Source organism: Quercus lobata, chromosome 7 (assembly GCF_001633185.2).
Source record: "Quercus lobata isolate SW786 chromosome 7, ValleyOak3.0 Primary Assembly, whole genome shotgun sequence".
Taxonomy (NCBI): domain Eukaryota; kingdom Viridiplantae; phylum Streptophyta; class Magnoliopsida; order Fagales; family Fagaceae; genus Quercus; species Quercus lobata.
The window spans coordinates 26,755,398-26,780,779 of record NC_044910.1 but is presented as its reverse complement, the minus strand read 5'-3'; the positions used below and the strand labels follow the sequence as shown (position 1 = coordinate 26,780,779).

At 39.0% G+C, this 25,382-nt stretch overlaps 1 protein-coding gene across 2 annotated transcripts; it reads left to right on the top strand.

Moving 5' to 3' along the window:
• Window positions 1-6,400: 6,400 nt before the first annotated feature.
• LOC115953680 (protein WVD2-like 4) lies at window positions 6,401-13,199 on the top strand. Of its 2 annotated transcripts, none has more exons than XM_031071438.1 (9): window positions 6,401-6,746; window positions 10,163-10,437; window positions 10,550-10,930; window positions 11,014-11,072; window positions 11,178-11,255; window positions 11,365-11,458; window positions 11,537-11,608; window positions 11,735-11,842; window positions 12,517-13,199. In XM_031071438.1, exons 2-9 carry the CDS (start codon window positions 10,201-10,203, stop codon window positions 13,027-13,029), a joined length of 1,542 nt encoding a protein of 513 aa, XP_030927298.1. In that variant the 5' UTR covers window positions 6,401-6,746; window positions 10,163-10,200; the 3' UTR covers window positions 13,030-13,199. The 2 variants fall into 2 exon arrangements, with proteins under 2 accessions (XP_030927298.1, XP_030927297.1); XM_031071437.1 differs by having other exon boundaries at window positions 6,401-6,763.
• The last annotated feature ends 12,183 nt before the right edge of the window (window positions 13,200-25,382 follow it).

Sequence of the window (25,382 nt, the reverse complement as noted above, 5' to 3'; positions counted from 1 at the left end):
AGAGCATCATCAGGAGTGGACGCCATAACTCTCTTAAAAAAAAAGAAAAAAAAACACAAGTACCATTACACTTTAGGTTGATAAATTGCAATTTTTAGAATGACAGTTGACAAATTTAATTCAACCCAAATCATAGCTGGATAAAATATAATTAACCAAATATTAAAAAAGTAATAATTTTAAAGAATTTTTTATAATTATATATTCCTCTTAAAACTTTGCATTGTTAAGTTAGATTTGATTCATAAAATCATAAGAGGAAAAGAAAAAAATTTAAAAAAAATGATTTTCATTTTTCTTATAAAGAAATAAAAAGCCCAATTCCTTTTACTTTTTCTTTTATAGATAGTGTAAGGACACGATTCCTGCGCGGCCCAGTGACATTTTTGGGTTCACGCGGGAGAGATTCCTCACAATACGATTTGTAGAGAGTGGGCTTGAAAAGCTTGGGCTTGGTCACGGGGCGATGGTCCGGTCTGGGTTTCAGAAAGGTCCCTGTGGAAAATGGACTGGGCCTAAACGTTTAAAGCCCCGCCATGCTGCCACTTCTGAGAATGGGCTCCTCGGACTTGATCCGAGGACCCTTGTGATCCTTTCCGGCTGTCCAACGGAGGACCTTTTCCGTTCCGTGCATGGATCGTTCCGGCGATCTTATTCATGAAGTCTTTCTTTTTTCTCCTCCCTTTACTAGATTCACTTACTTCTCCTTTTATACTAGCGTGCATTCGATGTCCTTCGTCCACGTGTAGGGTCAGTCTTTACAAATACTGACATTGGTCCCATCAGTCTAATCCCGGAATTGTTGGGGATGACTTGATAAAGCTGCAGAGTACGGTTCTGTCAGGCATTGGGCCTTATCTAGAAGGGTATTTAGGGTAATCGCCCCAAGGTATTTTGGATTTCCTTACGAATTTATCCCTTTATTCTGGGCGGATTATGGGCCTGCCGAGGACTAGACTGTCCTTGGCTGCCTCCCAAAATTGGTCTGTGCTCTACGTCATGGAGCTTGGGCCACAGTTCTCCTCGGATTGGGCCCTCGGACTCTCTAAGGGCAAATGGGCCTGGTCCACGAATTGTTGGGCCCCACAATAGCCCCTCAAAACCCTTCTATCCGAATTCCGGATTGGAAAGGAGGGTTTTGGCAAACTCGGGCCCTTAATATGGCCCATTTAGCTTGATCCCGCATTTATGTGAGCGGTTTCCCAGGAAGTTAGGCGGTTTTTGAGGGATTCCTTTTAATCCGCTCGGAATCTGCTCCTGCCGCTTGGATGTCCCAGACGCGCCCTTAATGAATCCCCTTAACGAGGCTCATTTATATCCGGCGGCTCATTTGATAAGGTGGAGAAGTGGAACGGACGCCTCTTTTTTCTTCAGATTCTTTGGGAAGGTTGAATGCATTTAATGCCATCCGTTCTGCTCTTCCTATAAGAAGGCAAGCAGGAGGCCATCACTTTCGTACTAACTCCCTTCTATTCTTCTGAGATCGCAACAAATGATGAAGAAATCATGCCCCTCCTCTAGACACCATATTCTGATAAAGCTTGAAATGGCTCAATCAGGGCAAGGGTGGCGCAGACTTAAGATCCGTCCCGCCTCTCTTTTAGCCAAAATCCGAAGCAGGGGCTCACCACGCCGAACTCTTGGCGTGACTGAGTCGAGAATACCCAATATCAGCACCACCCGGCTCCTCACGAGCGTACCTAATATGGCACCAACGTGTTAGGAGTCAGGGCTGAGGCAGGGGCTAAGTGCTTCTGCTTCTCCCTCTTTTGCTCCTTGGTGCCCTCCTCCACCTTCCTCTTATAGTCTTCCCAGCACCAGTTCCACCTTGGTGCCTTCTCTTTTCCCTCTTTTGCTCCTTTTCTTTCTTTTCATCTTTTCTCTCTTCTTCTCTTCCTTCTTTACTCATGTCCTCCATCTTCCTCATCCATCTCCTCCATCTTCTTCATTGATTTCTTCCTTACTATTTCCTTCTCCTTCAATTCTTCTTCCTTCTCCTTCGATTCCTTTCCCTTATTCTTCATCCTTTTCCGAAGAAGGTTGTTATCATGATATGAGCAATATTGAGGCAGAGACTGAAGAGACCTTGAAGATGAGTTTAAAAGAAGCCTGACTGCTTACTTCTCTGTACTGCGAATGTTATCGTTGCTTCAGCAGTCCTCCTTTTGTATAGGCTTGTTTGAGCCCTTTTTTGTACATTGTAATAATCTCTTATATTAATAAAAGTGTTTATTATTTCATTTTGCATATTCCGTTTATGTTTTTGTATATTGGTAAATGCTGCTCGGCTCAATGAGAAAGTATCTAAACCGATGACAACTAAGACCAAAATACTTGATAATAAAAAGATGTTGCCATAACTCTAATATAAGTGTTTGGCCCAATAAGGCCGACTAGTGAAAAGTAATGATTACCCATGCTGGCCGAGGAGAGAGCTGGAGGCTTGATACCGTGTTTGGGTCCGAGGACCATACAAGGCCTTGGTTCTATCCAAAACTCGTAATAATAATAATTTTTATACCTGGTTTCCCCATAGGCTTGAGTCCGAGGACCATGCAAGGCCTTGGTTCAGTCCATAACTTGTAATAATAATAGTTTTTATACTTGGTTTCCCCATAGGCTTGAGTCCGAGGACCATGCAAGGCCTTGGTTCAGTCCATAACTTGTAATAATAGTAGTTTTATACTTGGTTTCCCCATAGGCTTGAGTCCGAGGACCATGCAAGGCCTTGGTTCAGTCCATAACTTGTAATAATAATAGTTTTATACTTGGTTTCCCCATAGGCTTGAGTCCGAGGACCATGCAAGGCCTTGGTTCAGTCTATAACTTGTAATAATAATAGTTTTATACTTGGTTTCCCCATAGGCTTGAGTCCGAGGACCATGCAAGGCCTTGGTTCTGTTTTATTCCCTCTCCTTAGGTATCCCGTACCCGGCCGGGCAGGAGGTTGTCCTCGGCATTAGTTATTACCCGGCGTGGGCCGTAGTCCGTGGGCCATCATGTAGCAAGGGCATGGGCCGCGAATTCACTAGGCCCACAGATCAGGAGATATTTCCATAGTCTTTGGCCACGCGGTACTTTTGGGTGTCCCGATGTTCGAGGTGCACCTCCACGAGGCTCCTTTAGTCTTGTCGTTGCAGAGGTTTGTTGGAAGTCGAGCTGGAGACGTTTTGTCTGTAGCGTTCCTTGGGAAGCTGCGCTAATTAAATGCCACCACCCTATCTCCTCAAATAAATAAGAGAGCAAGTTTTTTTGCCTAGGCACCAGCTCCTTAGTCTCCTCCTTCAGCTTCCTCCCGCAGTAAGTCATGTTTGAGACGAGGGTCGGGGAAGAAAAACTCTCTCCGCCGCAAAGGCGCCACGTTCTCCTCAGGCTCAGAAGAGTGATATACGGGCAACGAAGGCATAGATTTAAAGACATATTCCCTTATGACAGAGGGGAGAGGGTGTTTCCCACGCTTTTAGTCAAAATCCGAAGCAGGTTCTGGCCATGTCAGATTTTTGGTATGTCCGAAGAAGGAATTTCCACCATCAGCACTGTCTACCTTGTAGCCGGCAAATTTCTGCGGGGGCTTCCCAACTTCCGGCTCCCTGCATCTTCTTTGTAGATGGTGTTAACCTGAGGTCAGGTTCTTTTGCTGCCTGAGTTTCGGGCACGTGAAAGCGTTGAGGATGAAACGAGGTCTCGAAGCAGTAGCCAACCTCTCGTCTGTGCTACCTCCTCGGCCTTCTCTTGCTTCCTTGTAACTTTCCTTTCTATCATGTAGCAAGTTTTATCACAAGTTGATTTCAGCTTTTTGTTGTATGCTGTACTGTTTCTTTGTTTTAATAAAAAAGGAAATTTTGCCTACTTATTTTGAATACTACTCTCTTTGCAACATTATTTTGTGGAATGGTGTGCTCCCTGTGTTTGTTTCTTCAATGATACTTAGAGCAGGAAGTTTTGAAACATAATCCAATCAATTCTAATGTACCAACACTACCAAACATTACGGCGATAATTCATAGCAAGTTTAACTCAGGAAACTAGCAAAAATAACAATTGAATATTCTGTGATAAGTATGAGAGTACCGTCCGAGGAGTTGACGGAGGGTAAAGAACTCAAATCGTTTCTCAGGTGACGTATTGCCCTACGTCGCATCGATTCCCTTGGTGCTGTAGATCTAAGAGCAGACTTGCGAATCCCCGCAATTTGGGAACTGACCCAATGACGAGTGGAGAGTTTTCCTCAGATGAATCCAAATTCTACGTAATGTAGTTTTTCCTTACGAGTAGTTGGTTTTCCCATAGGTTTGAGTCCGAGGACCATACAAGACCTTGGTTCTGTCCAAAACTTGTGATATTTATCTCTTGTACTTGGTTTCCCCATAGGTTTGAGTCCGAGGACCATGCAAGACCTTGGTTCTGTCCAAAGCTTGTGAGATTTGTTTTTTGTGCTTGGTTTCCCCACAGGCTTGAGTCCGTGGACCATGCAAGACCTTGGTTCTATCCAAAGCTTTTGATTTTCATCTCTTGTACTTGGTTTCCCCATAGGTTTGAGTCCGTGGACCATGCAAGACCTTGGTTCTGTCCAAAGCTTTTGATTTTGATCTCTTGTGCTTGGTTTCCCCATAGGTTTGAGTCCGAGGACCATGCAAGACCTTGGTTCTGTCCAAAGCTTTTGATTTTCATCTCTTGTACTTGGTTTCCCCATAGGTTTGAGTCCGAGGACCATGCAAGACCTTGGTTCTGTCCAAAGCTTATGAGATTTGTTTTTTGTATTTGTTTGTTTTTCGGATGTAAGCCCCTAGATCAGGGCGGGGAGAGCCGGCTTGAGGCCAAGAGCCCCTAGGGCTGCCTACGCCATGGGCGCTGCAAGGCGTAGCCCCTAGCAGAAGTTTATGTCGGAACAACAGCTGCACGTCAAAGGAGACGGAGGAAGCTCCGTGAATTTTTGCTTAGTAGAGAGTTGACTCCACCGCCACCTGCGCCAAGCGCGCATGCTTTCCCACAGACGGCGCCAATTGTAAGGACACGATTCCTGCGCGGCCCAGTGACATTTTTGGGTTCACGCGGGAGAGATCCCTCACAATACGATTTGTAGAGAGTGGGCTTGAAAAGTTTGGGCTTGGTCACGGGGCGATGGTCCGGTCTGGGTTTCAGAAAGGTCCCTGTGGAAAATGGACTGGGCCTAAACGTTTAAAGCCCCGCCATGCTACCACTTCTGAGAATGGGCTCCTCGGACTTGATCCGAGGACCCTTGTGATCCTTTCCGGCTGTCCAACGGAGGACCTTCTCCGTTCCGTGCATGGATCGTTCCGACGATCTTATTCATGAAGTCTTTCTTTTTTCTCCTCCCTTTACTAGATTCACTTACTTCTCCTTTTATACTAGCATGCATTCGATGTCCTTCGTCCACGTGTAGGGTCAGTCTTTACAAATACTGACATTGGTCCCATCAGTCTAATCCCGGAATTGTTGGGGATGACTTGATAAAGCTGCAGAGTACGGTTCTGTCAGGCATTGGGCCTTATCCAGAAGGGTATTTAGGGTAATTGCCCCAAGGTATTTTGGATTTCCTTACGAATTTATCCCTTTATTCTGGGCGGATTATGGGCCTGCCGAGGACTAGACTGTCCTCGGCTGCCTCCCAAAATTGGTCTGTGCTCTGCGTCATGGAGCTTGGGCCACAGTTCTCCTCGGATTGGGCCCTCGGACTCTCTAAGGGCAAATGGGTCTGGTCCACGAATTGTTGGGCCCCACAGATAGCATATTAATTTTCTATTAAAAAAAAAGGGAAACTTCCTAATATAAGTTAACTCAAAAGTCAAAATTGTTATAAAAAAAGAAGAAGAAGAAGATTTAAATATTTTTTATTTGATTTACTTTCTTTGAAAAGTAAACACAAAAATAGAATTTTTTTTTTTTTTTTGGTTAAAACAAAAATAGAAAATTACATCCATATTAGGATGTGAATATAGGAAATTTATAAACAAAAAAAAATATTTAGAGGAAAAAAAAGTAGATATAATATAGTTTAACTTTTAAAATGACAAGTATACAAATTAAATTCGACGCAAACCATAAATGGATAAACCAAAGATTAAAAAAGTAACAGTCTTTGAAATTTCTAAAAAATTATCACTGTTAAGTTAGATCTGATTCATAAAATCATAAGTGGAAAATTTTTTTTAATTATTCCTAGCTAATTTTCTACATTTCCAAGCAAGAAAAAAAAGTCTAATTCCTTTTACTTTCTGTTCCATCAGTACATTCCGGTCCCTCCCCTTAACGTTCAGATTTCAAACTGCTAGACCTTTTTAGTAGTTAGGAGTTACAGTTACAATTAGAGCCAATGGCAGTTAAGTCATTTTAGAAACTTCTATCAATCTAATCCATTGCATTGAAAAACTCATCATACTTCATTGCTCTCTTATTTCTAGAACAAACCAGAGGAGTGGAGAGGAGTGTGTGTCACCAACTCTGTCTCTGTCTCTGTGTGTAGCTTTCAAGCTTAGCTATCACAACCCACTTCACCCTTCACTAGTGCTTCTAATCCAAACCACTATCAATCTTTCCTCAAACTCCACTCTGTTTCATTCTTCTAAACCAAACCATCAATCTCCATTCAATCCATCCCATAATTCTGTTTTGGAATAAGTCTTCATCTTTATCTCTCTTCAGGTTGCTTTCATTGCCTACGGGGTGGGTTCCTATTAATAATTCAATTCAAACCCAATACAATACTCATCACCCAAGTTTCCAAGGTACATGCTAGCACTATGTAAGTATTGCATTGCTTTGACTTTTTTGAATTCTTGAAAATCCGGTTGCTTTGTGCTTGATTTCCTATGTTTTGATGCGTGAAATGGGTGATTTAGTGCTTGGGTTATAATATATGGTGTTTGTGTTTTTTCTGTCATTTGATTTTATGTATCTTCTTCTCTTCTGAGTGTGCTTTAGTTTGGCAAACCTTGGCTGTCTATACTGAGTTATGTTAATCCTCTGCTTGGTTGCTGAGTATTTAAATGAAGTACAGAAATCAAGATTTAGAATCTTTATAGCTTGAGGAAAAGTGAAAAACCATTACTTTTAAACTCATGTCAGACTGATCTATACTAATTTAGTTTGTGTAGTACTTTTTTTTTTTCTTGGACAAAGTTTCTCTCCAAACTCTCACCTAAATGATTATATATTTTGAAAATCCAACCGGTGAATTGCATGTTATTTATGTTCTTAACATTTATGTCAAATTTCGTTCAAATCAGATTTTAATTACTAATTGAACCATAAAAAAAAATTTATGCATAATTTAAGACAACAAAAACTTGAAATTTTAATGTTTGATTGATGACATAACTATTGATCGGTGAAATTTTGCAAGCATGGAGGTTATAATAAGAAAATGCAATCTAATGGTGGATTTGTATTCATATCCAACAAAAAGCTATGAAGGGAATTTGGAGAGAAACTTTGTTCTGTTTTTTTTTTTTTTTCTTCGTTTTATAATAGATTATCATCTGCAAAAGTGTTATGAAAGACCTAGAGGATTTGAAAGGTGGGGGTTATGAGGGAGCTAGAAAAAGGGCTATGAAAGGTGCAGTTAGATGTTCCTTTTCTTAGAATACTTATCAAGTGGTGAAATTTTCTACATGCTATCAGAGCCACGGATCTGCTGTATTGAGCCTCTCTCCAACTTCTACTTCCAGCCAGCAGGCCTTTTCTTTGTCATTTCTCCAGCCGGCAGGCCTTTTCTTTGTCATTAGCCTTTTTCACATTCTTTTAGACTTCACAAGCCGGCAGGCCTTTTCTTTGTCATTAGCCTTTCTCACATTCTTTTAGATTTCTCTCTCACTTAAGTTCTTTCACTCTTGTATACTATTTAGGTCAAGTTTGGATTGCACTGAAAATTGAAAGTTGGAGCGTTTGGCATTTTTTCTGTGGGTCCCATGCACTATTCACGGGACCCGCAAGTATGGAAAAACGTAAATGTTAAGTTATAACTGGGTCCCACGATACTATTCACATATTTAAAAATTATTTTACTACAGTGTTTTTAGCAATAAGCAGTATCCAAATTCCAAATAGACCCTTAGACTCCTACCACCATTTAATTATATCTAATTTTAAAAAATAAAATATTCAATAATTTGGTACAAGCACCCATGGGTTTATGTTTTTCCCCTCTTGTATTCATGTCAAAGTCATTCATGATGGTCACCACCAAGATCACTGTGTTCATACCATCACTAACACTAATCTATATGAGTTTATAATCCAAGATCACAAACTGAAGAAGCATTTGGCTTGGACCTTTGCACACAGTGATTCAAAATTCAACCCATGAATCTTTCTTTTCCACATTGTTAAGGTTTAAGGTTTCAAGTTTAAAGGAAACTTGGTGTGAAGGTTCTAAACTGTGTCTCATGGAAACCAAAATATTGGTCCATGAAGTTCTTATTTTGTCCATATAAGGTCTTGTTCATGATTGCCCAAGTGACGCTTTTTTTCTTTTCTGGTGGTGGTCCAGTGGATGATATGGAACTTTGATTTGTGATGGCAAAATCCAAATTTGGTTTATGCAAAGTGTTTTTTTTTTTTTTTTTGGGTCAAAATTATCGTAAGTTTGAGGGGGTAGTGTGAGGAAATATATATCATGGAAAGAATCACCCATCAAGTAAGAAAGAGTTGAGCATATAATGAATTATGAAATTGGATACAATAATATTATGATTTTTTTAATTATTTTATTGTATAAATCCTTTAACGAGTTGATTGTAATCAAGTAAATATTTTGAATTATATTCATTTTTCTATATGCTATCGTAGCAAGTGATCTTGAATTCAAACCTTGTCTCCATCGTATCTCCATTTAGAGTTAAAACTTCCACATGTTAGACCCTCCTACTCATTGAGTGGCATTTTCCCATGTGTATTAGGCTTTTAGGTAATTTTCATAATGGTTTGTGAACATAGTGAGAGGTTAGACCTTGGTGAGATGGAAAGTGTTCTCTGCCCAAGCAATGTGCTGCAAGTTTGAGTCCAGGAATCAGCCTATGTAGAAATTGAAGAAAAGACTGCCTACCAACCACCTCGTTCAATCCCACATAAATGGGAGCCTTGCACATCAGGTACATTTGTGAAACATAGTGAGAAAGCAGGGTAAGAACTACTAGACAAAGGCTTGAGAATTATGAATAATAGGTTGAGGATAAAAAAAAGGCTTTATGATCTAGAGTTTGTGATGCATTTTCATGATGGTGATATGTAGGAAGGATGTGTTAGTGTGGAGGAAGCCTTGTGAAATGTTTTTCAGTTTAATCTTTATAGTGAGGTCATGGTGATCTTGCTCTTCTAGCTAAGGTGTGCTAGTCCTTTGGGCAATCTTTCAGTGAGAAGCAGGCATGCAAGATCCTTCATAGGAGCAGCAGGCATAAGAGTGATGTTACTTCTGTTGATGGTTTGTTTAGTCATTTCTTAGAAGTTTGGGAGCTTTGGGTGTTTCGGTGTTTGTGTTTTTTTTTTTGTTGTCACAAGCTAGGTGATGACAAAATCCATATTTGACCCTGCCTATCATGATGGAGGGTTAATGTTGGCAAATAAAGAAACATGGGTAGCTCCTCATTGATTGTTTAGTGAATATGGGAAAAGCATAATACAACAGATTTTTCCTTGAGATTTCGGGCTTTGCCATACTTTAGTTGAAAAATATTGCACTTAGAATTCCAGTTCTTTTGAAAAAATTCTTTGATTATACTACTAATGATTGCACTTATGCCAATTTTCCTTATGTCGATCGCTTTCTCTTTTGTTTAATTTTTTCCACCCTTATCTTTAATGTGTATGTCTACTTGGTGTGTATCTGGATCTGGATCCTTTCTTTTGCATTTCTCTGCTGCTAAATGAAATTTTGGCCTAATTGTCCTAACTGAATTGCTTTTCTCTGCAACGAAATGGATCTTTACTCATTTAATGCAACTCCTTTTGCATTTGAATAAGAAATAATAAAAATTTGATCACAGATAAGGAAAGGAGAATATCACAGAAGAAAATATAGGAGAAATAGTGTAATCTGTGTGATGTTATTTCCAATACTAGTTCATGGGAGTTAGGGGATCAAGCAGTGCTTTTTTTTTTTTTTTTTGCCTAAGTGGGGTATTAACATTTTTTATTGTTTCTCCAGAAATCTTTTCTATCCTTTCTGTAAGCATCTGTTACGCAATGGAGGCTGAAAAGGGGGTTTCTTTGGAGGATGAGAGTTGTGTTATTGAGAAAAAACATGTGGAAGAATCAGTTGAGCATTTGAACAAAGAGGGTGAGAATGTTAGTGACTGTGCAGTTCCCACTATTAATGGAATATCTGAACCAATAAAGAAAGCTGAAGGCTTAAATTCTTCTGGAGTGGTAGTTAAAGCCTCTGCAGCTGTATCTACAAGTAAAAACTTAAAATCCATAAAGGTACAACACAAAGAATTTTCCAACTTGAACTGATTCTCTTATGATTATCATAGCACATATGTAGGGGACCTTCTTATTATTATTTTTTGGTTTATCTGTCTTTTGTGATCAGGAAACGAGAACTCTGAATAGTGGTTCACCAAAGAACAATAAACTAGCCAAGGATCATAAAGCTAGTTTGAAAGCCACAAGTCCTTTTTCTCGTAACCAGAGGTTGCTTACTCAGAGTCTCTCCTTCCCCTCAAGAGGAGTATGCTCTGATGTTCTAAACAAGAGCATTGAGGTCTACCCAGTGAAAAAAGAAGTGAAACATGCTCAAAGAAATGGGACTAGATCCCAGGCCTCCGGTGGACCAGCCACTTCAACTTCACGTCTGACTCATCCAAACAGGCCTGCATCCATTGGACTCCACTCAAAGGAAGCTAATACAATTGGTGGAACTTCTGGTCGGCAGACTTCTTTAGCATCCATGCCTAGCATTAGATGCTCTGTGGTATCGTTTTTTTGGCCATATGTTCCTTTTATGCTCCCTTTATTACTCTACCTCATGCTAAAGTGTGTTCTTTGTTGTATCAGCCTGGGAAGTCTCGTACTGTGAGTGCAACTGCTACCTGTCCTCCAACTGAGGCACCCCCGTGAGTCACAACTTCTTCAATATAGTTTTTTATTATAGATTTTGGGAGAGCATCTATATATCTCTGCTGAATAAATTCTCATGCTATGATTTCATGTAATTGCAGATCAGTTGATCAAAATCCAACTCCTGTGAAAGCAGCACTACCAGTGAAAGAGGATGATGATGTTAATTCCACTACTTCGTATGATCCTTGATCAGCATGTTTTTTTTACATTTGCTACAAGAATAATCATTCATTTTTTCTCATCTCTTTCTTATAATATTCTCATTATCTTCTTTATTTTTATCAGAAGTGCTACTCCTTGTGGGACTCCTAGTGAGCGGAGGAGCAGTGGTTCAGGATTTTCCTTCAGGTTGAATGAACGAGCTGAGAAACGAAAGGAGGTTGCTGATGCTCTTTTAAAACCCTGTTAAAAGTTTTCTTTTAAATGCAAAAACTGATCACTTTTTTTTATTGGCCAGTTCTTTTCAAAGCTAGAAGAGAAGATTCAGGCAAGAGAAGTAGAAAGAAATAGCTTGCAAGAAAAATCAAAGGTGTTGGGGACAACATTCTTTGCACTTGGAAGATGCTTTGCATTAATCATTCTTTCTTTAACTTTTCTGCTTGATATCTATTCCATTTCAGTTATTTAATCCGTGCTCATTCTGGGTATCTTGCAGGAAAACCAGGAGGCGGAGATCAAGCAACTGAGAAAAAGCCTGACATTTAAAGCTACACCCATGCCAAGTTTCTATAAAGAGCCACCTCCAAAAATTGAAATAAAGAAGGTGACTCATCTATTTGTTTGATGCTTTCAGGGGTTTTTTTTTTAAAAAAAAAAATTCTTTAACACCAATGACCTTGCAATTAAAACCTTCCCAATTGAGTTGGCATTCTATGCAAAACAAAGTGGGTTAATTTAACTTGCATGCTATAGGGTTCCAAGACACTCTTTAAACTCAAGCAGTCTTTTCACTCTAATATTTGGGAGAACCCCACTTAAAATAGTAAGTTTATTCTTATGGCCAACATCAGATCTGGTGCAATGTTACAAGCTTGAACTTAAATTTTTTTATCCTAGAAATAGTTGAACTTCAAGCAGGTTGGGGCTAGAACTTAAGCGCTTGTTTGGATTGAGGGGGGAGGGAGGGGGAGTGGAGAGGAGTAGAGTAGAGTTGGCTGGAAATAGGCTAATTTCTAGCCAACTCTACTCTATTCCCTTCCACTCTCCCCCCTTCCCCTCAATCCAAACGAACCATAAAAGACATCCAACTCTTTTAACACAAAACATACCTGCTGTATTCATAAACTTATACACCTCTAATAAATATGTGTGAACTCCTATAATCTAATAGAGTTAGTGTTCAAAATGAGCTAGAGAAGCCTACTCTTTCTGCTTCCCCCCTCTGCTTCATGCACCTTGCTTTTTGTTTCTCAGCATTGTGTCTACTCATTCATCTAGATACCAACTACACGTGCAAAATCTCCAAAGCTTGGAAGGCAGAAGAGCACTTTGAATGCGAGAAACAATTCCTTAGAAGGTGATGGACCTTGTCTCGGCCCAAGTCTCAGCCTATCTCCGAAGCTTGAGAAGAACAAGAATTCCATTGCTGCAAACAACTCTTCAGAAGGTGGTGGCTCTTGTCTTAGCCCACGTCTTAACAGAGGACAGAACAATTCAACTAAGGGATTTCAGGCAAAATCTGATAAAGATGCTGCTTCAAAGAAACCAATTAGAAAGTCCCAATCCAGGCTTCAACCTCAGGAACTTGCAGTCACTAAAACTGAAGGAAAGCCTGCCAACTCTAAACCTGAGGCCCCAGGAGAAGACACCAAAAACCAGGCTCTGCATGTTTCAGAATGCAAAGATAAGATGGACTCGGAATCTGCAGTGGATACCTCTCAGAACAATGCACTGGTTTTGAATTCACCTGCCACTGAGATTATGCCTCATGAAGTTTCTGTTGGAGGTTAAGGATGCAATACTTGGACCGTGTGTTTATAAATTATAGGTATACAATTTTTAAGTTTAATTGGACTTGTGAATCAAAGGAAAAAAGATGTGTGTTGTGATTAAATCTTGTATGTTAAATATTGTTCTCTACAGCTTAATGTAGTTATGCCTTTCTATTTTCTTATTTTTTATTATATGGAAGTTTTTGCTTCTGTGATCCTATATGACCTTCATGCAGAGTTAATGGATGTCCCGCGTCTTGCAAGAATTAATAAATTTGTGTGGGAAATTGAGAATTAGCCTTCTCCTTTTTCTTGTTTTGTTTGTGTAAGCTCTTCTTCTACATACCTATAAGTATTCCAGTGAGGAATAAGCCTTTTTAGTTGTCTCTCATGAATTAAAGCACTAGTCAAGGGCTTGTGTATATATATATATATATATATATATACTTGGACTTAAAAGTTGAGGATGAATTAATTTTCTGAAACTCATGATTACCCTATATCTCCTATCACGAGGGAGAGGGAGACATGGTAGCATCTTCCCATTTTACTTTTTACTTTTAGAGTTCTTATCTAAAAGTTGTTTAGGAACTGCTTCAATAAATAATTTTGATAGATACAAATAGAATTTAACTACTTCGTGATGATTGTTTTATATCACCACATTTAAACACCAATTGATTTTTAGTAAATAGTTATTATCGGAAGCAACGACTTCTTTCCTTTCATTCTTGCAACCACGGTGTCAGAGTCGATTTCATTGCCAACATCAAACTTTCCACAGTACTTAAGATTAGAACTTTATGTTGGCCCATAAACCAATAATTTCCAAAAGGTGCATGACAAAAAGCACAACAATTATTAGTCACCACGACTGATGAAAAAGTACTAGATGAAATGGGCTATAACCTTCACTTAGAGATGAGAAATGAGGAGATCCTTCATAACCTCGTAGTCGTCCAAACCTATTTGGGCACCATCCAACACAGATTTAGCCAACAATTAGACCAGTAAGTCCAGTTAAAACTTTCCTAATTCAAAAGACATGGAGAACACCCAAAATTGTAGTATTGATTCCACATTAACAAAATTAAAGTACGAAGGTATGAATATTGGCATTTGGGAGCCATCTCTTTAGAGTAGTATAATGCGGCCAAAACTCCAGGAACTTAAATTTTTTACTTTCAACATCAGATACTCCTTAATTTTCCAAAAAACTAATTTCCAGATGTTGAGGATTTTACCAAATTAAGAAGTAACAATGAGAGAACAAAATGAACACATTAAGTAAATAGAAATTAGTGATTGACTTGGAGACACAATTGAATATTATCCTTAGACAATATTTGTCTCCATACGCAAGTTACTAAGGGTTTCTACAAATAGCAATTTTCGAGAATACCCATATGATTTCTTGTGTTTCTTTATAACTTACTATTTTGGGGAAATAGTCACCATTTTCAAGCGAGCATTAACCTCTATTTATACTCATAGAGTTATAACCCTTCAAAAGGTACGTATAGAGAGTTACAATGTCTCATAAAACCGTTCATAAGGCTTGAAACTTTTTCAAACGTTCAGAATAGTTATTAGAAAATTCTGCAAAAATTCAGTTTTTCACGAGTCTCGATTGATCGAGAGGAATCGAGCATCAATCGAAGGCTCTTTTTGATTGATCGAACAAGAATCGAGCATCAATCGAGTCAAACAGAAGCTTCAGATCAATTCGATCAATCGAGCAAAAGCTTCGACCGATCGAGAAGCCTTTCTCATTGCTTTGATCGAACATCCTGAAACTTGAATTTTCACAAAGAAAATTCTAGATCTCGAAATTCAATTTTATTTATTTTACAAACGAATACTCTCTAACCTTATATCATTATTATAACCTATCCCTGTATATACCTATATATACAACACTAGACTCATAAGTTGATTTGATCTTTTTGGAAATGGTTGATGAGAAATTATTCTTTCTTTTTAACACTGAGTGTCCGTCTGGCAAATATTATTTTTGTCAACTTATTTTACTATTCAGCTTATTTTTGTTACTATTCATGGATCCCACTACACTTTTTGGTATTATTCATGTGTTTCACTGTACTATTTTAGCTAACTTTTACCTTTACATCTATTTGCAGCAAAAAGTTTTCGGTTTCTGTAAAATAAGTAGATCCCAAACAGACCCTGAATATATTAAAATTCTAACATTTAAATAAACCGACTCTATAATTTCCTAACTGCAATACTATAGTTTAACTTCCTACAATACCTAACTACGAATCTAAGATGCATGTACCAAGCTTGACATAATGCTAACGAGAATTTCACATGACTACTAAACATATAAGAAGTGACAATTGATACTTACCCGTTGGAAACTCCAACACCAAGAAGTGTCAATTGATTTACAAGGCTCTTGGCTTCATCATTCTTATTATGAATATTTGTAAACATGTTTGATTGCATTTTTTAAATATTGGTAAGGTAGTTAATGGACTCTAGCTCAAATGACACTTTTTTTACCCCTTAAAGATTGAAGGGTAAGGTTTTGGATTCAAGATCCATGGATAAGTCAATTTGAGTAACTACAATATCAGCTCGATCGATTGATGTCAAATATGGCATGTGAACAAACTTGAACTGAGATATGCCTAAGTCTTGCCAATATATGCCTAACAATGATGCCCTTTTCTTATTTCTATTTATTCTGGTAATATATTTGTTTACAGGTAAACATGTATTTGTAGGTTCTTTTATGACTATGTTTGGCTTGATGTAAAATGTTTTCCGAGTGCAAAATATTTTTAGGTGAAAGTATTTTTAGTTGTTTGGTTACGTTATGGAAAATATGTCAAAAAATGGTTTCCAGTGTTGGGTTTGCACGTAAAAAAATATGTATATACGCCGAAAAATATGCTAGGTGATCTCTCTCTTTCTCTCTCTCTCTTGGTTTGGGTAGAGCCCGGAAAATAAGAGTTTAATTCGGTTGAAGGTAAAATAGAAGTGTAAATGATTTTACATTGAAGGGGTCAAAATTTTACGGTCAAACTAAAATTGATTTCAGTTTGACCATATTTTCTGATTCACCCAAACACTTTGTCCGGTGTAAAATATTTTCCGTAAGGATTTTTCACCTGAAACAAACACAATCTAAAAGTAACGAATTGGGTTTTCAATTTCCTATTTCCTAATGCCAATGAGTCCTAGCTCAAATTGAACTTCCTTCTCTCACAAGTGAGGATAGCGGGTGAAGTTATAGATTCAAAACCAATTGGGTGCATATGTAGCTTACCTATAAAAAAAAAATTTCCTAATTTCTTTGAGTAATTCTTTAAGCAATTAAAACAAACCAATGCTTTTTTAAATATACATATGCCCATGCTAATCATGTATGTAAATAGTGATTTATTCCTTGATACATATTACATAAGGTAAGGTGTATAAAATCTCACAATGTCTTACTCACCATTTGGGTTTTAGTTTCTTGAACAATATGGTGAAGTACGTTGGACATAAAAGGTGAAGATGAAGCTATAGTTATTCTTGTTAATGACACTTCATTCATTCGGGAGGGCTCTGGTGTCGGTGTTTCATTTGCTGGCTCAATGGGGTGTGCACAACATCCCGAGGGATTAGCTATGAGTATGGTGCTTGCATCAAGGGTGTTTCTTCCCATAATGCCATGTTATGGAGTGTAATTACCTCATTACCTCAGATAATATGTTATGCTTTGTAATCCATTGTACTTTTGACTTTTGAGTATACTTGTCTCTTACATTGTAAAGGTAAAAGGCATTCTAAGATCAACTTGGTCATATGCTTCTCTCCACATAAAGAAAATAAATAAGAGATAAATGGAAGTTTCTGGAAGATCAACATTATCCCAGCTCGTAAAACTTTTCTGCCATTCTAGCCTTTATACTGTGACTTTTGCAGTGCCCCTCGTAGTTTGTTACATGATCTTAGTATGCTTTTCTATATATATGTATATATATATAAACTTTTATTAATCCCAAAAAAAGAAAAAAAATAATGTATGTGGTATATCTAGTTAGTCTTGCTCACACTCTTTTCACACGTCCTTAATGCAAAATAGTCTTGATTTATTGATAAAGCTGGCAGAAAACAAAGACAGTGCAGAATGTCTGTTCCCAGTCGCGGCCTAATTGGGACCTAGCTAGGTCGCGAGTTCGTTGCAACTTGCACTTGATAAAGGTTTCACCTTTAGCTGCCACATGTTCATTTTGTGACACAAGGGTTTGTTTAGATATCAATTATTTTGTTGAAATTAAAAATTTATTATTGAAAATACTATAAATAAATGTAAAAATTAGTTGAAATAATATAGTGGGACTTATAAATAGTACCAAAAAGTGCAATGAGATCTATGAATAGTAGCAAAAATAAGCTGAATAGTAAAATAATTTATAATTTTCATCCAAATCCAAACGCACACTAAGGGTGTTTTTGGATTTGGATACAACTTATTTTGCTGAAACTGAAAAATTATTGTTGAAAGTATAAAGGTAAAAGTTAGTTGAAATAGTATGGACCTATAAATAGTGCCAAAAAATATAATGGGACCCATGAATAATAGCAAAAATAAGCTGAATAGTGAAATAATTTTAATTTTTAATCCTAACCCAAACGCACACTAAGTGTCAGTTTGACAAAAATTATTTTTGCCAACTTATTTTACAATTCAGCTTATTTTTACTACTATTCATTGGTTTCATTGCACTTTTTGGTACTATTTATGAGTCTCACTATACTACTTCAACTAACTTTTATCCCTATTTACAATACTTTCAACAAAAAATTTTTAGTTTCAGCAAAATAAGCGGATTCCAAACGGACCATAAATTTGAATCAGAATCAAGCCAATAAAAACAAAGGATAATAGTAGTTATAAGTGTTTATTTATAACCTTTTGAATGATTATCATGTTTAGTTGCTTAGAAAATCTAAGAAAGTTGAACAAATTAGATATTTAATTTTGGGGTTTCTTTATTTTGGGTTCAGGAACTTGAGTCTTTAAATACCATTTTCATAATCACCAAACAAAGGGTATAGTGTTTTTGGAAAATCCAGAAAGGTTTTTCTATATATAAAAAGGCTATATTCTATGTGTTCTAATTATTAGGATTTTGTGTATTTTCAAGGGTTCCATTCACTTAAATTGAAGTTTGGCCTGTCTGGTTGCCAAGAATAATATAAGAAGAAAAGAAATAATAATAATAATAATATATTGGATACATATATTATAGAGGGCAATGAGTGGCGAAGCTAAGGGTCATGGCTTTCTCAAAAAAATCCCCAACAATAGTAATAAAAAAAGAAATAATCTAAAAAATTAAGCATAATTTATTTACATACCCAAAATAAAGAACCCAAAAAGGAAAATAGAATATGGCGTATAGCTCCTCCAAAATACAAGCAACGAGACAATTTTAATTACAATATATCACAAAAAGGGATTTAGGTGTACGTTGATATCTATAATTTTAAAATTGATCCATCTACAGCAATCCAAATTAAATATGGAGGAATTTAGTGTAAACTGTCCATGTAGTAGCGTTAGGATATGGAGATAAGACAGAGGGAACCGAATTGATCAAGTATTGAGAGTATCAAAATTCTTGGGGTAAGAATTGGAGCGACGAAGGATTCAGGAAACTTCTGAGAGGTGTGTTAAGGTGCATTTTTTTCACTCATGCTATGTGCTCTAATCCTATTTAATCATATTTATTTTTTCACCAAAAAATACCAAAATATCATCCATAAATTATTTTGGGCCTCCATGAATATTTCTTATCTCATTGGCCCACAAATATTTTCTATCTCATTATCTAAATTGGGCCACAATATATACCATCACAAAAATCCAAAAACTCATATCTAATTCAATTTTATTATCATTATTTAACTAAGCCCAATTTACGTTGGCATTATTAAAAACTCAAGCTAGCTACTTGGCACTATTTAGTAAAAAGTCCAAAGTTATCAATATTTGACAAAATACTATATCACAAGCATTTTACTTAAAGTCCAATGATGAACAATGTTTTAAGTTCTTAAACCCATTATTATAATATTACAAGCTCATGAAATCTATCTTATAAAACTTGTGGGGGCCAGTTAATCAATAATTATTAAAACCATGTTAACTGGGCCTGTGGCCCATCCGAGGATGTAAAATTGTCCAAGGAGGCCCATATCAAATTATAAGAGTAACCAAATGAAAAAAAGAGTAGATATCACATGAGGTGAGTTCAGTATTCGTCCGAGGACAAAATTCTTCTCGGCAATATGTGTCCGAGGACGACCTAAACGCCATATTATTACAAACACACTTCAGAGCTACATTACCACTAAAGGTGGGACATGGGACCAAGGGTAAGAAAGAAAAGGGAAACAAATATCTTAAACAATTGCTACATTTGCATTAATTGCCTCTCAACCAACTCTCTAGCCACATTAATGTGGAGGTGATGTCTGAACAGTGATGAAACAGCCTTATAGCTGCTGGTTAAAGGATCCAGGAAGTGTTGGATGGGACAGGAGGGGATTCCCCGAATCCAACCTACACGTGTGTGGTAAAGATGACACCAACGGGGTAGTATATAACATAGAAGAATGCATTGAGAGAGGGGATCGGAACTTCTAAACAAGGGACGCTTAGAGGAAAACCTTATGAAATAAGAACTTAGCTTGATTAACGAAGAAATTGATTGTAATATTTGTGTTAATCCATCTAAGAAACGTTAAGTTTAATCATTTTTCTTTTGAAGTTAATCTAGTTCTTTTATATCCACGCTCTACAAATTTATTGTTTGGGCCTTCAACATTCGAACCCAATATGAGTTTGGGGATCGTTACAAATTGAGTCCTTACAAAACCCATGGTGACTATTTATGTTACGTAACACTATTTATTTTTCCAAAACTCATGACAAACATATATCAAACCCATAGAGAATTATGAATTTGTGTTACTAATATAAAAGCCCATGGAAAGTTATGATTATTTATCTTAAACTCATGACATTTATTTATTAATAAACCCATGGTGACTATTTATGTTACATAACACTATTCATTTTTCCAAACTCATGACAAACATATATCAAGCCCATGGAGAATTATGAATTTGTGTTACAATATAAAAGCCCATAGAAAGTTATGATTATTTATCTTAAACTCATGACATTTATTTATTATGAACCCATGGTAACTATTAATGGTAAAAAACATTATTCATTTTTCCAAAATCCATGGCAAACATATATATCAAGCCCATGAAGAATTATGAATTTTTGTTACTAATATAAAAACCCATGGAAAGTTATGATTATTTATTTTAAACCCATGACATTTATTTATTATAAACCCATGGTAACTATTTATGTTAGGTAACATTATTCATTTTTTCCAAAATCCATGGCAAACATATATATCAAGCCCATGGAGAATTATGAATTTTTGTTACTAATATAAAAGCTTATGGAAAGTTATGATTATTTATTTTAAACTCATGACATTTATTTATTATAAACCCATGGTAACTATTTATGTTAGGTAACTGTAGGGACACGATTTTTGGTTAACCCAGTCCTGGATGGTCAGGCCCTGGCCCAAGAAATCCCACACAATGAATTTTGTAGAGTATGGGCTGAAGAACTCGGTTCCAGTTGACTTAGACGGTTCGTTGCATGTTCTTAGCAGATGTAGAAACATGAATCATGAAAATGGATGTCAAAGTGGAAGTTTTATTCATGGCTATGCATTCATACAATGAATCCTTGCTTTTCTCTCTTCTCTCCTCCCTTTTTTTTCGTCCCCCTCTTCTGAGGGACTCTTACATATTATATAGACCCTCTTTTATCATCTGGGCCTTACACTTGTTGATCATCCAAACCCCACTTGAGCACCTGTCCCATCAGACGCACTTACCAGTTCTTTGTGAGTTGCAGTAACCAAGGTAACACTGTTCAGGGGTCTTCTCTTCATTAATGCGACCAGGAGAGTAGTTGTGGTACATTTAATGTGGTGGTGACAGCCTTTGCTGGGATATTTTGAGCCTTCTTTCTTTTTAAGTGTTTGGAGTGGGGGCTACAGTAACTGGGATGCATCATTGACCTGAACTTTGGAATGTCCGAGGAGGAGTTACTCCTCGGACGTGTTTTCTTCGCCCTAGTTGGCTTGGGAAGGGATTATGGGCCGCGACGTCTCTTCGGACAGAATGGTCCTCGGACGGGCCCAAGGCCTAGCCAACTTGTTATTCTGGGCCGGTCCCCACAATAGCCCCTCAAAACTCCGGTTTTCATCTCCCTCCGAGGAGAAAAGCGGGGTTTTGACATTTATAAAGGATGGAACGGATGAAATCTTGGTCCGCGCACGTGGGCGGTTACTTTTGACGCGCCACAATTTACGAGGCGCGGCCATTTACTCCAGACAGCTTTATGTCTCCTTCATCCAACGACGAGATGTGGATCTAACGGCCAGCATTGGTCCTTGAATTTATGAGCAGGAGGGATTTTTTTCTCTCTCCCTCCTGCTATATAAAGCGCCTGAGGGGCTCCTTTTTTCTTTTTTATCCGCACATCAGAACAGAGAGCTCCAGAGAACTCCAGCGCCCAGAAATCCTTGAGCACCTCCGTTCTTCAAATCTCCATAATCGTTTTTGCGAAGCGCCCTTCCTAGAAGAGATTTTCGATCACCTCACCGGTCATTTGTGAAGATATCCGTAAGTTCCGTTCGCTTCGTCGCTTCGATTTTCTCCTCGGATTTTACTTTTCTTCTCGGTCTTTATTTCCATTCCTCCAGTTCAGCTTAGATGGGTAGATTCAAAAACCTAGTAGACACTCCAGCTGCCATGGAGGTTTTTAGGGCAAAATACCATATCTCGCAGGGGGTGGTTCTGCGGTACTGTCCCCTAGAAGGAGTACTGTTAGATAGAGACGTGGGTGAAGTGGTCATTCCCATGGTTGCCTTTATACAAGGGGGAATGACACTTCCATGCGTAGGATTACTCGAGACTACTTGTTCCACCATAGGTTGACACCACACCAGTGCGCTCCAAACATGTTCAGGGTATTAGGCTGCATAGATGTCTTGAACGAGCGAATGGGTCTAGGTCTGACCTGGCATGATGTGGTACACATGTACGAGTGCCACTACGTCGAGAATGGAGGATATTACCTTAAGTCTCGATCCGAGGTGGTTAGGCTAATCTCCTGTCTCCCCATATCCAATAAGACTATAAAGGATGACTTCCTCATTGCCTCAGGAGAATGGAGCGATGGTCTTCATTGTCCAACTCAGGCAGGAATTCCAGGTGCGGAGCCTTTAGGCCCAATCCTTTTAAGGAAGGGGCTTAGCTCCTCGGACTTACTATCTTTTTTGCTTGTCACAAATTTTGTAGTTTAATTATAATTTCCTTCTCGGCTGTATTGCATATAGAGCTTTGGTTGCTCCCAGGCTGAGCCACGTTAATGTTCCGGCCCTAAATTATCTTTTAAGGTCAGAAATCTACTTCCACAAGGACGGGCAGTTGCGTGCGTGTCATTTGGTTTTGGACTATCGACCACTAACCTGTGCTTTCCAAGCCATTGGTCACGCCATTAGAGCTGGTAGCCCTCGGTTGGCTAGGATCGACGTGTCCAAGCCTAAGTTTCTGGCCCGAGTAGATCTTGAGCCAGTCGTGCTACCTGGAGTTCGGGATCCTCCATTGGTCGTGCAACCGCCTCCAGACGATCTTGAAGCTGCCGTGCCAGCTGAGGAAGAGGCCAAATCATCTCGTCTTTCCCTTGAGGAGGAAATAGACGAGTTTTATTTTAAAGAGGAGGTTGACAAAGCCCCCGTAGTTGAGCTCTTGGACCCTGAAGGAGAGTAGGATCGAAACTCCGTGGTTGGCGCTCCAGTCATTATAACTTGCTCGGACGACTCTTCAGACGAGGAAGTAGGCAATATGGCTGGCAAGGGAAAATCTTTACGAGAACTGATGTCCAGTCGAGGAAAGGGTCAGTCTTCAAAGGCGCCTGCTAAGTCACAAGCCCAGGACCCTCCCCCAACCGCCCCTCAGGTTCCTTCCGACCCTAGCCTCAAAGTCAACCCTGACTTAAAAAAGAAAAGGCCGATTGACGTTCCTGAGGAAGGTGAAGTGGCCCCCTGCCCGGCCAAGCAGCAGAAAGCCACTCGGGGACAGAGGAGTAAAAGGGCTAACTCCACGGAGAGCCGAGATGAGGAGAATCGGGCTGAGGTGAGCGTTAATCCCCGCGCATGGAGTCTGAAGATGGAGCTAGACGGGGTTGCTATCCCCTACACTGCCTCGGTTCGAGAGTATAACAGGGGCAGAGGGGGTTACATAGCTGAGGCCCTGGAGCAGCCAGTGCTCCTTCCTCGGGATATGGAGGCCTACAGGCGGTTCTCCCAGCCTAAGCTTTTTCTGTCCCTTAAGAGGGACCTTGCGATGGTAAGCCATTCTTGCACCCTTTTATTAAGCCATCAACATTGTTGCATTCTATCCTAACTTCGGTTTTGTTTTGTTGGCAGATCACCCAGCAGGTGTTTGTGGCTGAGGAGTTCTGCCGCAGCAACCGCAGCTTGGCTGAAGCTGAGGCTCAATCTCGAATTAAGGTGGAGAGGACCGTGGGGTCCCTCAAGCAAGAAATCTTTGAATTGACGGAGAAGTTCAAAGAGTCGGAGAAATAGCACAAGAGCGCGGAGGCTGGCCTAAAGAGTGCTGAAACCCAAGCAGAGGATCAGCGCCAGAAATTGTACGTAACTAAAACCAGTCTTGCTACTGAGAAGCAGAATGTACTGGAACTTAAGGCCGCTCTGCAGAAAGCTGAGGACGAGATACGGCGGGTTAAAGAAGAGGCTCAGCTGATCCGGGAGGCTGCAGAGGCTGAAAAGAAAGCTTCTCATCAGCTCGGGATTCAGGAAACGGAAGCCAGGCTATCCGAGGAAATCCCCGAGGTGTGCAGGGACTACTGCAGCATCTCATGGGCTCACACCCTTGATGCTGCAAGAATTCCTGTGGATTCGGCGATGAGACTACCTGAGAATGTCTTCTATCCTTAGGAGATCCGAGAGAATCCTGATGGTGCCCAAGTAGCTTCTGAGCAGGACTTGGCGGTGCCTGATGCCATCCCTGTGCTTGATAAAACGAAGGATCCTACCATGGACTCTATCTCCGAGGCTCCTCCTCCTCAGCCAGAGCAGAAGAAGGACCCTCCTGCTAAGGCTTAGCTTTTAGGCTTTTAATTTTTGTACTTCTTTTTTTTTTTTGAATGAGAGTCATCCTGTTTTTTGTGTTCTTTTGTAAGGACCTCTCTTTGTATTGACCTTGGAATATTAATATAGAATGTTCTCTTTGTTCTCTATGGATGTATGCTGGTACCATCCCTTTATTTAACATTTGCAATGATATAAATATAAACGTATGAGAGCAAAGGACACCGTGCAACGAATTTTAATAAGGGTCGCAATGACACTAGACTACTCGCGCACTTTGAACTAATTTCCCCTAAGGCTGTGGTCCGAGGAGCCATGCAGAACTTAGATTCCATTTAAAACTTTGAATAGTTGCCATAAGTGATAATTTCCCCTAAGTCTGTGGTCTGAGGAGCCATGCAGGACTTAGGTTCTGTTTAAAACTTGGAATAAATTGCATAAGTGATAGTTTCCCCTAAGTTTGTGGTCCGAGGAGCCATGCAGGACTTAGGTTCTGTTTAAAACTTTGAATAAATTGCATAAGTAATAATTTCCCCTAAGCCTGTGGTCCGAGGGGCCATGCAGGACTTAGGTTCTGTTTAGAACTTTAAACTGTTGTCATAAGTGATAATTTCCCCTAAGTCTGTGGTCCAAGGAGCCATGTAGGACTTAGGTTCTGTTTAAAACTTGGAATAAATTGCATAAGTAATAATTTCCCCTAAGTCTGTGGTCCGAGGAGCCATGCAGGACTTAGGTTCTGTTTAAAACTTGGAATATAAATTACATAAGTGATAATTTCCCCTAAGTCTGTGATCCGAGGAGCCATGCAGGATTTAGGTTCTGTTTAAAACTTGGAATAAATTGCATAAGTAATAATTTCCCCTAAGTCTATGGTCCAAGGAGCCATGCAGGACTTAGGTTCTGTTTAAAACTTGGAATAAATTGCATAAGTAATAATTTCCCCTAAGTTTGTGGTCCGAGGAGCCATGCAGGACTTAGGTTCTGTTTAAAACTTGGAATAAATTGCATAAGTAATAATTTCCCCTAAGTCTGTGGTCCGAGGAGCCATGCAGGACTTAGGTTCTGTTTAAAACTTGGAATAAATTGTATAAGTGATAATTTCCCCTAAGTCTGTGGTCCGAGGAGCCATGCA